The sequence below is a fragment of the Megalops cyprinoides genome, chromosome 18 (genome assembly GCF_013368585.1).
Source record: "Megalops cyprinoides isolate fMegCyp1 chromosome 18, fMegCyp1.pri, whole genome shotgun sequence".
Taxonomy (NCBI): Eukaryota; Metazoa; Chordata; class Actinopteri; order Elopiformes; family Megalopidae; genus Megalops; species Megalops cyprinoides.
The window spans coordinates 6,655,117-6,674,307 of record NC_050600.1 but is presented as its reverse complement, the minus strand read 5'-3'; the positions used below and the strand labels follow the sequence as shown (position 1 = coordinate 6,674,307).

The following is a 19,191-nucleotide window of genomic DNA, read 5'->3' as shown; positions in this document are numbered from 1 at the left end:
TGACCGTTGAGGAGTAACAGAACTATGGAACCAGATAATGGGGCAAGAATGTCTCGGGCCATTAAGTTTTGATGAAGTGGAGCAGGCCTGTATACCTGTTTCATTCACTTAAAGCCTCCGATGACACTGTCACCCTCCTGTGTCATGCGACATCTATGTGACAAGTTCAGGGAAAGAAGGCGACTTGTTTTCGGTCCTGTGGGGCTCAACAAGTCCCCAAACGGGATCTGCATTTACAACAAAACAAATAACAGGAAGGCTAACCTAGACAACAGATTGGCAACGACTGTATTTTTTTTTTTCCCCTTCTTTGTGTGACGCTTATTTTTGGTGTAATGAAGGCCGGTTCTAGTCGATACTGTAGTATGTTGTTGACACACGCTGGCGCAAAAAGCCTGATTTTGTTTTTGTTTGTTGGTTGGCTGCAGTCTTTGTGTTTGTACTTGCTTTGGCTCGATTAATAAAATGGAAGAAAGATAAAGAGATTAAAAGTGACCAAGAAAACCTTATCAGCTTTGCAGGAGTAACAAAGGGGCTTGTTTGGAAGCATAGGAAGGCCATCACCACTAAGATGATTCGGTTGGCTGTAAGGTATAGACAGGCACAAATGCTGTTTACTTGCGGACGCTGGGTGCCTGCAGAGTTTTAATTAGCACCAATAGCTCTTTAATTATCTCATTTGTTTTAATGGCGTAGCTTATGTGGGGCATACTGTGTTACATAAACATGCGTGCTACCAAAGTGGAATGTGTGGAAAATGACCAAAGTGTAGAATCCTATAATTTGGAATCCCCATTATTAAGCAAAGGAGGAGTATTACTGGGTGATTAACTGGCAAAATTGTCTTTCACCCTTTTTTCCCCCACTTTGACATTCGACAGATTTGACATTAGGTAGCATTAATTCTCATTTTTGGTCATTTGACATAATAAATAATAATAGATATCTGTTATGTAGAACGATTGGGGGAGGGGAAATGTGTGGAAACTTGATTATTGGGCTTGAAATTAGACCAGATTTGACCAGAGAATCAACATATTCAATGTATAACATTTCAGAAAAAAAGAACAAAAAAAATGTTCAGCAGAAAATCGCATCACTCTTTTCTGCTGCCAGTCCGACATCTTTGCCAAAAATAACAGCTAAGGGAGTCTGTACTTAAGAAAAGGTTACTCCTTTCTGGAACTGAAATTTCATGGCCTTTGCTGGACTCAACCAAAAAATTACTGTTGTCACGCTCACAAACACTCTGGCTCCAAAGTGCAAATGTTCATGGAAAAGGTCTGGATATCGTATGCCTGAGAAGTAAAGCTGGATGACTGCACACTTACCATCCTGAAACATTTAGGATAAACTGTGTAAATACATCTACATAGCATCGTCTCCGGTTTTGGTTTTTTGTGATAAATAGTTTTTTGCATACAATGACAGCAGATTTACATCAAAAAGAATTCTACACAGAGGCCTAAGTCCCGTTGAGGTATTAGTACTGTGTCACTTCTTCTTTAAAGAGTTTAACTTAAGCGTGCATAAATTATTGAGCAACGGCGACTGGAAGGCCCGGGTACACATCTAACGTAGCCTCTCCTTACATCACAGCGGCCATCAGTAACCAGGAAATTCAACATGCGAAAAGTGAGCAAGCAAGAAAATGTACAGACCTCAGATTCATAATTCTCAACACAAAAATGCATGCATCCCAGTTGTCTGCAATTTAAATTGACAGACTATAACTAAATAATATGAAAAACTTTTATGAAAAACAAATTTTTAAGATGAATTGGCCCCTGCAGTGCATTCATGTATGTAAGCTTCATTATGAAATGAAATCAAATAATGATAGACTGCAGTCTCTTGAGTGTTATATTACATATTACATGCTTTAATAGAGGCTGTATAATAAAGCTATAGGTCTTGGTTCATGAGCTCACTGTGCGGTAAGTTCTGTCCTCTTTGGGTGTCAATAGTACTACATTACATTACATTACATTACATTCATTTAGCTTATTCAAAGTGACTTCCAGTGCAATAGACATACTGTATGTGTATCCATTCAGGTTGAATGATACTAAGCCCTGAGCACTAGTCTAAAATGAATATGGATTTCTCCATTAGGATGCCTATTTGTTTCAGCGTCTCCATTGAAAGGGTGTGAAAACCCAGAAGTGTAATCTTTTCAGTGCGTGTCGACATCAAGCAAAGGTAGCTGATTCTTCAGGCACGCTCGGTGGATTTATGAAAGGAGTGTGAGGTAATGTGGGTTTCCCCAAGACCAAGGGCTAATATAATGTGGGGGGGGGGGGGGGGGGGCATGTGGGAAGATTTATGTCTGTTGTTTTAGCACTGGGTTTAGAGTGGCGTGGTTGTCATCCTTGTCTCTCTTAACAATGCGAGAAGTTTTTAGGGCTGGCTCACACTGATTAAAATCAACAACTGTAGTGTTTTACGGAGAGTGAAAAACCTTGCCTGTCTAAAGGGGGCTCTCAATCATATTGCATCATGTTATCCACTACCCTAAAACATGCACCCAGGCCCCTCTAGCTTATGTTTATGTCTCCCAGTGGACTATTCATATTGTATTTGGGAGTGATATTGACACATGGAAACTGCTAAATACTTGTAAATTCCCCCAAAGATCTCCGTGCTTTTGTCATTTTGGAAAGATCTTCACCCATTTCTCACTCACAGTAATGAGTACAAATGTGCTATTTTGCATTTCTATAGTATGCATCATTGCGCAGTAAATTTGTCCAGTACAAATTTTATAAAAATGTCACATAATGTGGTAAGATGTCCATAATATAATGTTGCAGGTAGGTCTGTCTGCCTTTGGCACTATTTGTATTGCATTCACAATAGTTCTAGCTGATGTGTGGGTTCAGCTTCAAAAGCAGACAAGTTAACATCAATGTGTGCACACCACATTAGATCATAGAGCACTGTAGGGGCTTGTGATAAAATGCCATTGGGTATGTGCAAGGGAGTTGCTTTTTTATGCATCAGCACTCTTGCGTGGGTAGAGCGGGTTTTGCCGAAAGGTGAGCTTAATCTACAGTAGCAAAGCTGGCGATTCCAAAAAGGCCAAAAAAGCATCAACTTGATTGGTTCATTCCTAAACTTTGTCCATCAGCGATGGCCAAGTGTCCTGTGGAAATGTCCCTCCCCCTATGGCTGCCAAGTTCAATGGTAACCCCTGACCGGACAAAGCACTTAATGAAAATAGGAGGACAGGTGGACTTTCCCAGTCTCAACCTGAGACCCCTCTGTCTGTACCAGCTGCCCTTTCTTCTGCTAACTAGCAGTCTCACTAAGGTTCCCAGACATTACGGCACGTGACTCTGTTAATGCCATTTCCACATTTTTACGGAACTTTCAAATCCTCCTAAAAAAAACAACAGCATTTCATGTGAAGAACATTCTCCGGAAAAGCGCAGGTACTGTTATATAGGTTTTTACGCGGTGTGAAAGTCCCTGTTGGTACTGGCGAGATGCAATTCATTACAGCAATGTTCCTGGTTTACTCCGGTGTGGACCCCATTCTAAACACAGGAGGGCAAATGAAATCAAGCCTGGAGCCTTAATGGGTTTAACAGCTGCTAATGCATTATTTTGCTGAAGCCCCTGTGCAAAGTATCTGTCTCCTGAACCTGATGGATCCAGACGTGGGACTCTGATGAGCCTCAGAAACAGGGCTCCATATATTACTCTGTGTTTAAAAACGATTTCCTTCTCCAAACACAGCTGCCTCACCCAATTCGCTTTCTTTTTTTTCCCCCCTCTTTCTTCATCCCCAAGTAGCCGGGACGGTAAATAAAGGTTCGATCTCAGAGAGAAAACGGTCTTTTGGGGGGAAAATGTGGGAAACATTATCTTCCTCCGCCCGTGCGGCTGGTTGACCCTCTGATCCGTAAATTACCACACAGTAGTTAACCGGCACACGTGAAATATTCTAATATGACACTCCGAGAAAACCGTGAAATCTGTCTGACCATTCTTTTTTTTCTTCCCCTCAGAGAAGCGATGGCCGTGTTCTGGACATGTGAAGCGTCAGGTGTTGACTGTTTCTTCCCGTTCTGTGTCTAGGCCAGTCTTCCTTGACAGGTTTCGTACGCACAGGGTTCATTTGTCTGGTTTTCTCTGTCTCTTTTTCTTATGGCCGTTTATGCTCAGCGTGCAGCCGAAACCCGTGCAGGTGTCCCGCTTCGGGGCGCAGGGATGAAGAGAGGTGACTTAAGCCCGTAATGTGCACTGGGATGTGGCATGGGGAGGGTTTCAGCCAGGCCAGAGAGCTCAGTTAACAGACAGCGCTGTCAGAGCTCCTTGTCAGCCCGGGACAGTGACGTCAGCGGTTGCTTCCCACTGAGTCAGTGCATATGTGAGTCAGGGCTGTGTACTCCTGCGTATTACTGTCATTGTTTTTGATTTATTTATTTGCTCTCCAAATGTTCTCTTTGGGGCACTTTACAAAAATAACATTCTGCACATTGCTTACATACAGCTTGATACCAACTGAGATAAATCAGGTTAAATACCTTGCTCAGGGGTCCAGCAGTTGTGCCACAGCTAGGATACGCCACGCCTTCTGCTGCCCTTCCTAATGATATCCATAATACATCAGTGGAAATGAGGAGAGCCTGATGGGCTATTACTGACTCATCCATTCGCTTCTTTGCAGGCTTGCCTGCAAGCTCTGGGTACATTCTGTTAGAATCATCCTGTCCAGGTCCTTTTGCCTGGCGATGCTCATAACTCCACCAGCTTCCAGGAGGGAAACAGTATATAACCTCTCTATACTCAATCTGACCACTCTACAATGGGCTGTTCTGCACATCTTAGAATGGCTCAAATGTAAAAAGATTTATTGATATTTCAAGTGCATTTGACATTCATAAAGGCTATCCAATCAGTACTGAACCAAGCAGAAAGTACGTTATTTTAGTCACTTCAGTTCACTGTGATCTGTGATTCGCTGCCCAGATTCCTTTTTTCCATTGACGAAGGTGTGTGTTGTTTACCCAAAGTTCACCGAGGGTACTGAGAGGATTTAATGAGGGCAGTGCTGTGCCAGTTGGCCATCTGTTTGACCGTAATATGGATTAGAGGTCTGCCTCCCTGATTGAGTCACCCATTTTCAACTACGGTATACATCATGTAATGGGAATGAACCTAAGTGTTGTATTACAGATAAAGAAAGAGCTATAGTCCCCTTTGACGTAAGTTGAGAACATGTTTGGTATGGCTTTTCTTTTTAATTGAAGAGCCAGTTGCATCATTTGGACATTTAATTTCTCAAAAGCATGTAAGCATGAAAACTAGTTTTTCATCTTTATGCCTTGATGTAAATGGAGGAAGGGTCTTCATGACATCATACCTTGATGATTCAGGGTAGCGCATTTGCGTGTTTCTTAAGTGAAAATATCGGACAAAACGCAGAGGCTAGGGAAGCAGGCAGAGCATGAATGTAAACGGCCGCGACTTCTAGCACCGGCTACGCACTCCAGAGCCAAATCCCCCGCCCTCCCCTTTTTAAAGCGCGGCTCATCTTTTAACAGTCAGGCCCCATTGTGGTAAAGGAGAGGACACAGTTCTTTTTAAAATTGTCCCTTGAAGAATGCTTTAGCGTTATTGCCCCCGCGAAACCCAAGCCAGCGCTCAGGTTATCCCAACTGAACAAACAGTCTGTGCCGACCGCACGGCTGGGTGAGTGGGCAGCCAGGACGCTCCCATGCCAGGGCTTGGTTTCACCCGTGCGCCGGCGTGGGGGGAGGTGCTGACTGCTCCTGTCTGGAAGAAGATCTCGTGTGACACCGTAAGCCTTTTAACCCCTCCGTACGGCCCTTCTTAAATCTCCTCCCCTCTGGTGATTGACAGCACCCAGACACTGGATTAGACGCTGCTTCTTTTAGTAGCATGGAGTGGCCCTTGATTTTGAGGTCATTGTTTTATTTACGCTTACATCTTCAGCTTATTGTTGACCCTTGCTTATGATGTCATTCTTTTTTTTAGGCTGGTGTCTTCTGTTTATGGGTGTACCACCACCTTCAGTACTTCCTTTTATTAATGGGAGAGGTATGAATACCTTAAATTAAGTTGTGGCATCCAAACGTTCTTAGCCAGGTTTATTTATTTGTATTTTGGTTTCTCAATGGAAAATGTTTTATTTACCTTTTTCTGTGTGTCAGACTAAACTAAACAGTAATGGATTTGCAATGTGGAAGGATAAACAAGTTTGTTCTCGTTTTTCTTTGTTTATAATGTATGAAAAGAGCATTGTAAAACAACACACAAGCCTGCGTGTTTCCGAGCATGGTTTCAATAACCTGCAGATTTAGTATTTGTGTACATCAATATGTGCATGTTTTTTTTTTCCCTTTTCTTCTGATCTTAAGCGTGCGATCGGGTCTGTGGTCTTATTTCCTCCAAACTCTGCATAAATTGTGATATAATCTTTTTAAATAGGGAATAAGGCTTTGCGCTTTTTAATAATGTTTTTTTTTTTCTTTAGACCAAAGTGAGTAAAAAGGATTTGAGAAAGGCCCACACCTTTTGGCGCTGTCCCAGAATTAATTATGGTTAAAGACTTGCATTTAACTGAGGTTTCTCTAAGGTTTTGAGGGATCCTCCAGGGTTGACAAGTATTGTCCTTGGTACAGTTTTTACAATTGGTGAGAGAATGCACTGGGGGAAGGGGTCTAGAAAGCTCTGCTCATCAACAACAGAGCCTGTGTCCTCTCAACAGCATCCACCAATGAAGAGTGAAGGGAGGTGGGGAGGCCAAGGAGGGACACAAAGCTGATGTCAGGACAGAATCAGAGGGAAAATAACAAATGACACCACTTTGTTGAACTGAGGGCCTGACCCGGGATCAGTGAGAGGCTAAAAGAATGTCAGTACTCTGAGGGATTAATGGTGACCTGTTAACCTACCAAGGTCTGCTCTGAAAGTAACACGGGTTTAATGCCTGATAGAGGGAGAAAGGGGAGACAGAGAGAGAGAGAAAGTCAACTAGGGATATTTAGTGTGATTTTTTTTGTCAGTTAGGGCTCATTAATGGGTTTATGAGCATAAAATGAATCATCAATAAGTTCTCGCATGTGAGTTTAGATTGATTGTTTTGTAACCTATTCAGCTGCAATCAGGCGTGCTCTGGACAAAACAGAGTAGCCATGAAACGGCATTACCATAAGGCTTTCTAAATGTCTCTTTTTGTCCTGCTGAAAAGCCTCGAGAGAAGGCCCCACAGCTGTAGTTTCTGGTAATGCCAACGGTTTGCGGAACTTATGTGGTTAGCTGTTAGAGAATAGTGAATTCTTTGCAGGCCTCTGCACCATAGTAATCCTTGTGAAGCCATGCGTCGAAGCTCATGTTAGCCCAATTCATGCATCCGTCAAAAAGAAGCTTTCTCAATGGTAATAGCAGGAATTGCAAAGATACCAGTTTGCTCATGATGCTTGTACAAGTGTAGCTGTTAATATAGCACAAACAAGTGATTACATTCACTTTTCTTTAGTGGCTGCTAGAAGGAACTGATCAATGCCTCTGGGGCATTGTAAAAGCATTGTAGGAGTTATAGCGCATTACTTAACTAGCTGGAAAGTATCTCTAAAGAGACTGACAAATAAACTGATGATTGAGCATTTTAACCATAGAATTTTCTAATTTTCCTGATTAGAAACAAATCTATGACAATGTTTAAATCAGCTTTTATTTACTAAAGTAATGTAATGTAGCTTAAGTACAATGACTACCTTAAAATGGCTATAAGGAATGTGAAGTTATTTTTATGATGTAAGGAAAAACACACCACTGCTTGTGTCTCATTGCTGTGGTCAGAAAGCACTGTTTGAAATGTCTGTACATGCAGAAGGTGATGGATGGCCATGAACTCATTTTCATAGTAAAAAAGTGGAAAAAGCAGAGGTAAAATGTGTAAAATACGCAGTGTTCCTGGGACAGGTTTGTGAAGAGCGGTGTGTGAACAGGGCCACTGTGTCTGAAGCCTGCTTCCATCGATGGCTCAATGCAGGCAACCTTCTCTTATTTTGGAATTATTTGGCAGGAATCTTTTACACCACCTCATGTTAAATGCATCAACATTTTTCTCATTTTTTTTTTCGCCCCTCAAAATGTCTTCAAATCAAATGGTCTTGCCAAACGTTTCCTGTCAGGTCCTAAATGAATGATACAGATACAAGGAGCGTGCAGTGAGTAATAACTACAGTGCTGTAGAAAAAGAAAAAAACTTTTTTTTTTCCTTTGGATTAGGCAGCAGCGACTGGAATTTTGTGATTGAAACTGAATTTAACTCTTGACAGTGTAAAGCAATGTCATACATGTCCGAGGAATCTAAGCACTCCAGAATGAATATGTCCACCCTTTTTTGCCATTTAGGTGTCTGTAATGGCTTCCGATTGTAAAACTGTCAAACCAAGAGTCTGGTAATTGCCAGAAGCCTTATTACAGGCAGCATAATTAATCCTCTGTTACCCGCTTCTTCCTCATCTCCGCTTTAAATTGAGCTTTTTTCACCCCCCCCCGTAGCATTCAGTATATGCCTAAACACAGTCACTGAAATAATCAACCCTTTCTGTCCCACTTTACATAACAATTCTGACAAAAGACTTCAATCTGAAAGCAGAATGTTAACATCATCGCGGCTACATTGTGACATTCTTGAATAAATGCTGCAATTTAGCAACAACGTTATCATGATGTTGCTGCAATCGAACAGGTTTCACAAGTGTTAGTGTTAGTAAAAGAAAAAAACTGTCATAAAATAAAAATGAAGACTGTTTGAACTCATAAGTTACTTTACCATTACTACTCATTAAACACACAAAGGTGTGATTGTAAGTTGTGATTTGCCTGTCTATTGTCGGTTCTGGGCAGAGTTTGTGAGTGGAGCCGGTATGAGATGGAGTCTCTCTTCTAGGCTGTAAAACAGTCAGGGTCCTGGACGGCTCCTTGCTCAGGCCTGGCTGATTAGGAGCCGGGTGCCGGGCTGCTTCTTTCTTACAGTTTTCTGGATTTGTGCGCTAACGGAGGCCGTGGGGTGCCGGCGCTTTTCTCACAGAGACAGTCCTCTTAAAAGTTTTAATCATACCCCCCCCACCCCCCCTCACTTTGACCAATCCGGCAGGCATTTAGGGCTCCAGACCTACTGCACAATGAACCAGGGGAGGGCTGGGGAACTGTTCCAGATACACCCGCAACTACCCTGGCCTCTCTCTCACTCTCTTGCTCTCATTCTCTCTCTCTCTCTCTCGCTCTGTCTTTCTCTTTCTGTCTGTCTCTGGCTTTCTCACCCCTGCGTTATCCCCCTGTTATTGTTGAAATAATCAGGACAAGTAGGCAAAGATGCTGGTGTTTTTTGTTTGCATTGATTTCAGTTTATGAACAGTTCATGTCTATATATACTGCACTTATTAGTATAGATGCAAACTTTTTTCTTTTTATTTTCTACCTAAAGTTTCTAAAACGTTAAACATAAATTGGTTAGATTTCCACTTGGCCAAGATGTTTGATCATACAGTCTTTTGCAGTTTCAAAACTGCTTAAAATTAGATTTTTCTTTTTTCTTTTAAATGTGTATATTATAGTGCTCATTGCCAGTTCAGAAGCTCACTCCACCACTCCAATTACCAATACCAATTGGTCTTCCTAGGGAGCTGTTTCCATTGGCCCATGACCTATCTTATAATTGAGCTGCTTCCATCTATCAGAGGCCTGTCTAAATACCTAAACCTGCTATTGGGTTCTGACAACTATGGTTCATCCAAAATCTAGCAGAAAATAATCCTCTGTTTGAGGAGAATACAACCGGCTTTGAGCAAGACTATCACAAATGTTTCTCTCCCCACCCCCTCCTTTCTGCCTCTGAAAGTCTCGGACATCAATCATAGGCTGACAGCAGCTATTAAACAGATGCTCTTTAAAGTCCGGCCTCCTCCTCCTGAAGCCTTGGAAGCCAGCATCACAGGCTTGAAAGAGACGTGCCTTGTATTCCTCAGATTTAGGAGTTTTTCGCTTGTTTCCCTGGAGCTGAAGCCGAAACTAAGCGCGGGGGTAACTCGTATTATCTTCCACCCTTAAATCTTTATGGTCAAATATATAGTTACATATCGTATAAATACACGATGTAAGATACAGAGACAGGATGCCATGCAAGCCTTTTTTTAATTGTCACACTGAGTTGGAGGGGTTAATGTCAGGCTACAGTAGGAAATGCTTTGAGTTTTATTTCTGTTGCAGACTTTTTTTATGAGCAATTAGCTTTTGCTTTATTGATTTTTTGCACGCTTGACATACTCTGAATGCAGTAATCTCTGGTAATGGCAGATAAACAGGCAGCGATAAGACGGTGCGACTCACGCAAGGTCCTGTGGCACCATGGCGGAGACTGGCGTCCGAGCGTGTGTCTGCGTCCCGTATCAAAACAAGCATTTTTAGAAACGCTAAGCATAAACCTTTTTACACATTTTCTTTCTTTGTTAGTTATCTTCAAAGCATAATTCCATAATTTTATCTTTTGCATCTCAGGGGGGAAAAAAATAAGGTGGGTTCTGTTTGATCTGCATACATTTGAATTCCCTTTTATCTCAAAGCATCAGCGAGGCATTGGGAAAGGCTGTTCTCCATCACACTGTCTCTTGCTGAAAAGAATGCCTGGGATCTTGCTGGGCATACATAGAAAGGCAAAGGATAGTCCAAGAAATATACAGAACAGGAATTCTGATATTTCGTTCCTAACTTATCATTTTCGGAGGTGGACCAGCTAGAGGGTGCCCCGATCCGTCGCCCTGATCCCAGCAGACTGGATGTCACTGGTTTTGCAGGATTATGTATATATGCCTCTGAACACTTTGAGAAAACAGTGCTTGGCAGGGGCCCCTGGGGGCTCCAAAGGCTGCACAAGACAAACTGTCTTTTAACAGGGAATGAAGTGCTCCTTTGAGAGGGTGACCATCCCTTTTATTAAAACCACTTGTCCAGTGTTGACTCCTCTCTGCCTTGTTGGTTACATAAGATGAGGTGCTTTGTGATCGTCTGCAGGCTCACAGAATGGGTTTTTTTTTGTTTTGGGTGGGGGGGGGGGGGGGGGGGGGGCATGGGGAGAGAAACCTCTCCACACTTCAACCAGCGCTGGGCGTTGGGGGCTGGCTGCGCTCCAGCATCCCCCCCCCTCCTCAGGCACGCACTCACTCCGGCACGGACGAGTTCCCGTCTCGGGAGCACGCGGCCAACTGCTCGGAGACGTCCCGCGGTCAGAAGATTAATGGCCGCCGTGGCTTTCTGTTTGACAGCGCGAGTCAGTCATGATTGCATACGTGTAAAAAAGAAAAAAGAGAGGGGGGGGGGATCATTTCTATCTGAAACTCTGGCTTTATCATTTGCTTATGTTTCCTTTCAGGTTAAAAACTGAGCCGAAATGGCACTTAGAGCTGTGAGTTTGACCCTGTGAAACTCACGGGTTCTTAAGCTAACAGGGCCATAAATCTTGGGGGCTGAATGGTTTGACATTATATCTAAACAGTTATATGAGTGAGGGGAAATTGAGGGAGAGTGAAGATGTGAAATAAAGATGGTCTTTGTCTGCGGGCCCCAGAGTCACAGGAAATGAATTAGGTCGCTAACACAGTTACTGTATATGACTGTGTGCTGCCCTTGCTTTGAGTACGCTTGTCGGGCATTCATCACATCTGCTGTGTTTTGTGCCATAATTCTGTTTTTTCATAGTCACCAGGGCAAACAATGCAGGACATTGTGAGGTAAGCCATTTCTGTCTGCAAGTGAACAAAAAATTCGCTTTTTATATGACTTTATTCATATTTTATGTCAAGAGAACTTAAGTAAACCTACTTAATTCACAAAATGTTGTGCTGCACAGTGTGTGGATCAAGTATCACACTGACCGATTAGTAGAGAGGTTGTGATGTGTCAGTTGTATTTCTCCTATGATTGAGACTCTGATTCATGAACAGTGCTGAGTTCTGCCAGACCCTTACTGTGGCCTGATTGGTAGATAGGTCTAGAATGTCCACATGAGTAACCAGAGAGAACCAGTGCCCAGTCTGCCATAAGTCTGAGAGGTTCGGGCAAGGCCCTGTTTTAGGTGGAAACATGGCGACAGGCTGCCATCAGCTCCTGCTCCATCTCCTGCCGGGGACTTCTGCAAAAAGTTTGATGATTTGGTATCAGGCTTCCTACATTTTCCATTATGATGTCATTCTCCTACATCAAAGTGACCCACCCTGTGTTTGAACCACACCCCTTGCAAACATGAGATTCTGTGTAGACCACATTCTTCTAAGTCTTTGTTATCACATTTAATAGAATAGGAAAAGGCTTTCATGGTTTTAGGAGCATGTTTATTTCCTGGCAGTATTTTCTTTTTTCTTACCATTTTTTATTTTGTGGCCAAGGTCAGAGTCAGTTTTAGCACTAATGGATTTTGGCTTTACTGTGTAATGAAGTGCTGTATGGGAAATTGGCCATATGATCCAGTTTCCTTATACATTAAGTGAGTCTGCTCACTACCGCACAAAAATTCCACCACCGCTGTTTTCTTTTTTTAAAGGAATTTTTCTTTCAATTACATATTCATTTCTGAGGCTCGCTGAAAAATAAATTATTTTCTTTTCAGCTCAAAATAAATGTGAGGTTGAAACCAATCTGTTACTCTTGAGGTAGCATACCTCTGGCCTTTGACAGAGGGAGATCAACCACCACCCACTTGTGGTTGAGTCATTTTGACATAATAACATGTCTTTTCAATTTATGTGAAAACATATGACATTTTTTCTGCCCAAAGAATTTGACTTTGCATTCAAAGAGTGATACATTAAGCGAGTACAGTGCATATTTTGAGAGTTTTAGCCTAGTTTGGAGAGGTGTCTCTGGACTTCTGTCTTCCAAAACTTTTAAAATTTACTTCTTTTTTTTTTGTTTTAAAAACAGGTAGACCTTATTCATAATAGTTCCTTAATAGGACGAAAAGCTCTACAATGATTGGTGTTCAGGATTTAGCTGATCGTTATGAGCCAATGAAAAAGAAACACTTCCTCAGCAGTAAGGCTAAAGATAGATTCCTACATCCACGCACTGTGTATTACTCACACTCACTAAATGGATAAACTATTAGCAATGGCTTTGCGGATTGGACTTGCATTTCAGGGATATGCATTCAGCCTGCAAAAGCTTTCATGGTTCTGTATTGAACAGGTTAAAGTAGGAATCTGCTGTCATACCCAAACTTTTGCCTGGGGAAATGAATCTGAATATAAACTTGCCTTCTAAGGCTAATCTAAGGGTCAGGTGTCAGTGTTACTTAAATATATTCATATTCAACATTGGAGTTCAGGAATATGGGTGTAAGTCCCTGTGTATCAATGGCTAGCCGTGCCTACTTAGTAGGGAAAACACTGGAAACAGGATAATTCTTGCAGTTGTTGCATGGTATATGAATGACACTATTCAGGCCAATAATGATATGCTTTTCTGCTTAACTTTGTGAAACAGAAAGCAAGCTTTTTTGTAACGTAAAATGAAATGGATAATTCCCCCAATTATCAAATTATGAAAAAAATGTGCAGAGAAAATATTATATATATTTAAAATTGAAGCAACATGTACTCAAACTTTTACTTAAATAAGCACAAAGGGCAAAGTGGCTGACAGATTACTGCCCGGTGTTTTAAGTGACTTCAACATTTTGCCAATTAAAAAAAAAGGCAATGGAATTAAGAGCCAAAAGATGTTAACATTTCTGTATTTAAGCACTAACAACTAAAGACAATGACACAAAGACCGCAGAAGCAGGATGACTGGCATGTAGCCCAAACCTTCCTTTCTGAAGGACAAAATTTGAAGGTAAGCATAAACCTCTAGGCATCAGAGAGACATACATACAGGTACCATTTATAATAAATCAGTGCAGTTTATGTAACATTCATTTCTATTCCAGGGTTTTTAGTTAATGCATTTGTAGGCTGCTCAGTAATAAAAACATGGTAAAACTTTACATGCACCTCTACAGGGTTTCAATGGTGAGGCAAACTGTTCTTTTAGGTAAGGTATCATAATTGATGACATCCCAGTATCTCCAGTTTGTTAATGATTTATAGAGTATATGAATAATGGAGCCATGATCCCAGTGTGCAGCTGCACTGTGAAACAGTAGTAGGTGAAACACAATCGTTTTAGTGTAAACCAATGTGTTTCACCTGTGCCAGGCCAACCGCCATCCTCTGACAGACAGGTATACTATAGAGCAGAACCCGCTTCATCTTCCTCGTCTCCTGACCTTGCATTCTTCCCTCTCGGTGAATTTGAATTCACCAAGCGCTTTGAAATGAATCTCTCACGGGACTGCGGGTAATATAAAGCAAAAAATGCAGGGTATAATTATTTCTCGTAACTCTTGCTTTTCGTCTAATTAGTCTGGTGCCCAAATACGCTGCATTATTTACACATCAAGGGGACATGAGTGCTAGATACATATTCATTGTTTATCAGCTCGGTTATCCCATTGCACTTCTCGGCCTGTTTTTTTTTTACATTATACATGGCTTTCAGGATGGTGTTCTGATGGATCCTGTTCCGTAATTAAGTTGCACAGCAAAGATCACATCCTATTTGAACTGGAGGCCGAAAAAAAGGCAAGCTGGCCCTTCTAACCCCTGATGTCAAGACCATTTGTATCCAGCATGGAAATAAAAAAGACCACATTTTTTGGATTTATTCTGGAATTAAAATCAAGGAAATAACAGTCTTTTGCCTTTTGCTTTCTGGTGTGTGAAGTGAAAGTATGAATTGTATGTGATGAGATTAAATACTTCAACATGGATAATCACTGAAGCCATCTGTATTGGCTGTTGCTTAGCCCACCCAAGTATTTTGCTGTAGAATTAATCAGCAAGACTGAAAACCTGTAGAGAGCATCACTCATTACTGCTGATACCTCCTGGTTAAATTCAGAGAGGATGTGAGGTCTGCGTTTCTTGTCATTAGTGGAATGAACAGACCTCTCACTCTCTGTCTATTGCACAATCTCTTCTTCTCCTTCCCTTCCTCTCCGTCTCTCTCTCTCTGACACACACTCTCCCCATGTCTTTCTTTCCCTCCTTCTCTTCCCTTGGTGGTCCTGCAGCCTTGGAGTCCATTGTATGTCCTTGGGAAACTAAGTTGGTTAAATCGATGTCATTGTGGATGCAGGGCAGCTGTTTCGTTCTGATATCCTTTCAAATGAATATCACATTGCCCCCTGAACAAATAGGTATGTACTGTAGAGATGGCAGTAATGCGGAGATGCCTGCAACGCAGGGAATTACTGTTCTCACTGTCAACATTAATAGGGATTGTTGCACTCAGGCTTTTCAAACACTGCCTTTGTATTTATAGAGCCCATAAACACAGAATGCGAAATGAGTGTTTGTTTATGATTCCAAGCTAGCCTTGTTTACAGGCTTTGAAATTCATATTTACATTAGCAGACATTACAGGACCAAATTTGAATAGCACAAGCTCCATCCATGCGCCAGTTGCAGATGCATACATACACAGCAAATTATTTAACACCATCTTGTCTTGACAGTGTTTCTTGGCTGAGTGCGGATATTTGAAACTGGTCCAAGAGCAGCACTCATGTAGAGGGCCACAAGTAAAGCAGTAACATCTCTGGAAGCCATTCACTCGGTCCCTCCAAGATATTAAATGTATTTATTTTAATTTTACACCATGGATGGTGATGTATAATTAGGTGTTCAACCGGAACATGTCAGTTGAAAATGAAATACAACTTAATCCTCTGCCTCCTTTATTCCACCTCATCAAATCCAATACGTGTAAAATTTACTGCAACGCGCTGTCTGTTGCAGGTCTGGCGGACATATGAGGTGGATGTTGCACGGTACTTCAACACAGCAGAAAGCACTCTTCAGAGCTGCGTTCATATTTTAAAACGTGGTGTTTTTCTACCCTATTTCTTCCAGGTGGAAATAAAACTGCAGGATGTCAACGACAACCCACCTGTTTTTCCAACCGATATGCTTGACGTCACCATTGAGGAGAACATCGGCGACGGGTTCAAGATAATGCAGCTAACGGCTACAGATGCCGACGAGGTAACCTTTCCTGGTGTCCCTGTTCTTTCCATTCTCATGTTCATTTGAATGATTGATCCAGGGGCAAAATATGTGATCTTTCATTCCTATATCATAGGGAGCTGTAGATCAAATAACAGACCATTGCAATGAATGGAAAGTATGACGAATGATACAGGGCAGTCTGAATGGAACATATGAATCAAAAAAAATATGATTTTTAAATTAACAGTATGTTAATGATATTGTGCTATTGGTTACATAAATGCATGTGTGTGTTTGTGCGTGTGTTTCTTTGGGTGTTTTTTTCGGGCGTTTTGGGTGTAGGAAACTCACTGCATACCTGCAGTGCATTTATTACCCCATTAAACTACAGGACAGATGTAGAGATATTGGTTTAAATCACTTTATTGAGTTTGTGAAGTTAGACATTTGAGAGTTTGGCATTATAGAGCTAGCCAATCCAAAAAAACAGCTGTTTGAGAAATGAAATAAGAAAATTGGTTTCCGATACCTGTCATTTCTTCTGTGTTGGAGCCATTCATTTTTAAACGCTCTCACTGCAAATTTGCGTGTTCTTGGATTGAGGAGCCTGATTTCCGGCACATACCGTCCCCGAACCCTCACCTCGCCTCGTTACCCGAGACGGTCTTAGAACAAGGCAAAAAGGAGTTGGGAAACGAGAGCGTGCGGCAGCCGAATCTTCGCATTAATGCAGAGAGAGAGAGCCCCTTCCCTTCTGCGGCAGGCGCAGTTTGCGTTACATCATTCACTTCACTCCCCATTACGAAACGACTTCATCTTCCACAGCTCGGGCAGGATGTGGACATAAAATCCACAACAGAGCGAAAATCACGAGGTCTCAGCATCTCCACCGCCTACCGCTACCTATCGAGCCAACGAGATGGGCAGAGCAAGCGCAGGGGATGAATCGAGGCCATTGTAGGGAGGGATTCGCGGAGGGACCGTGTGAGAATATGGATTCGTACACTTTATGGTCGCTTAAAAGGAGACGGATTTCATTGCCTAGCCATTACCTCACCACTTGCTGAAATTATTATGTGAGAAAATGCCAGGATTGCTTAATGCACTTCTTGAATCTTCATTTTTTTTTTTTTTTGAATTCACTGAAGGCTGGTAACATATGGTGGAAAAATTCTGCCGGGCTAAGGTTCACCCAGTATTCAAAATATATGATCCTTTGTTAGTGCTACTCGTTATATGTTATCCACTCATATCTAAAACTGTACTCTGGACAGTTAGTTAGTGCAGTGATTTGGTCCCGATCCTCAAGACCTTGAGTCAGTATTTGATTTCATAGTCCTGGCTCCATGAAATCAACGGTGTGATCTTGGGAAGCAGCCATCACTGGTGGAAATAGAGTTTGGGAACTTTGTTCTCATTGGGGATGTGGTACTTGGCTTTTCGTAACCCATATCTTCCTACTCTTTTCCATATTAGTATACAAAGTGACAAGGAGAAGGAAAGGTCTTAGGAAACACCTTAGGCTTCAAAAGGGACAGAAGTCAGATGGCAGCCCTCATTTTAAAGGTGCTCCAGGCGGGTGTGCTTCTGATGTCTTGTCAAGCCGGCTGAACTTGAACTGACATTTGTTTTTACTTACAGAAGAGACAAGGCTGTACAAAATGGAAAGCTGAAGTTCATCGGAAATGAACACATCAATGTAAATGAGCGCTTTCCTTGCATTTCATTGAGGTTGTTCTCGCACAATAGACCTCTTTCAGAATAGCCAAGTGGTGCCCACATCCTGGTTGTGGGAGCCCGGGCCGCTGTGAAATGTAAGCAGGGGAACAAGTCCAGTGAGCCACATGAGTGATATGCTGAGGTACTGCCAAGTTCATGAGTGTTTGGCCAAACCGAGTGAAGTCAGACATGGTGAAGTTCTCCTAATGATTTCTCAGGTGTAATTATCGTCCAAGTGCAATCTGTGTCCGGTTGAATAAAGAAAACAAGGCGTTTCCCTGCATGGGTTTGTTTTTCTCCATCCATTTTCACATTTTAGAAGGAAAAGAGGTTTGCAGGGTGCAAACAACTGATGCAATCGGCCCCATGGCATCCCTCCATGAGAAATGAGAGCGAAATTTACAGTATCTAAACAACATCAATATGCTGGATGTGTCTTGATGTGGTGTCCGTTGCGCGAGACGAGGTGATTTTTCTGTTTTTCTTTTTGGATCATCGTAGAGTGAATCACGTTTTCGCCTGATGTTTTTGTAAATGTTTACCCTTGGAACTGGTGTTTACACCTGTATAACGTCTAATGAAAACAGCACTGTTGTGGCTTTTCAAAACACAATTTAATTTTGTAATTTTGCGTACCCCGCTCCCACCCCTACCTTTTTTTCCGTACTTTTGTATTTCAGTTCAAACCCTCAGCTCACGCAACTCAAAAGAGCTGAGTGAACGGAGCGCTCGACAGCACGTAATTTAGTTCATGAAAAGGATCTCGGCACACAAGCGGTTGTTCTACTTCCTGTCACCTCTGGCACGTCACATAACCAACAGCTCCTGAAATTTGCTAAATGAGTTTCCTTGGCCCCATTCGGCTTTGGTCTTTAATTGGTGGCTTTTTTTTCCCCTGTCCTGTGGGGTGGGGGGTGGGGGGTGGGGGGTGGTGATGGTGGGGGAGTTGGTTGTAAAAGGCAAGGTCGAACGGGAGGTCAGGGAGGTGGTCAGCCTGAGTAGGGGTACCCCCCTGCCCCTGTCTCCTTTGAACCCCATCAAAGCATTAATTGGCAGGCGTAGGGTGTTCAGGGCCCAGGCGCGCACATTTCCTAGCCTGACAGGCTGCCGCGGTCGCGGTCCAGGTGGCTGATGGCTTTCCCAGAGCCGGGCCTGATTGATGACAGCCAGGCCGGCAGAAAAACAGCGTCCCATTCCGAGGGCAGACAACTTTAAAAAAAAAAAAAAAAAAGACAGAAAGAATGAAAAAAAAAAGAAAGAGAAAAACACCAGCCATTTTTTGTTGTCTATAATTTCTGGAAAGGTTTCTTGGAAAAAAAAAATCCAAAACGAAGTGTAGGAGTGGTGTAATTGCGTGGCGTACGATTTAATGCTAACCTGATTGGCG

At 42.3% G+C, this 19,191-nt stretch overlaps 1 protein-coding gene across 1 annotated transcript in view; it reads left to right on the top strand.

Annotated features, from left to right (window-relative positions):
• The window catches only part of LOC118793067 (protocadherin Fat 4), an 84,474-nt gene that overhangs the window by 26,966 nt on the left and 38,317 nt on the right, over positions 1-19,191 (top strand). The window contains exon 2 of the mRNA XM_036551017.1: positions 15,990-16,121. Within this exon, the coding sequence (XP_036406910.1) occupies positions 15,990-16,121 (132 nt within the window). The remainder of the gene's footprint in view (positions 1-15,989; positions 16,122-19,191) is intronic.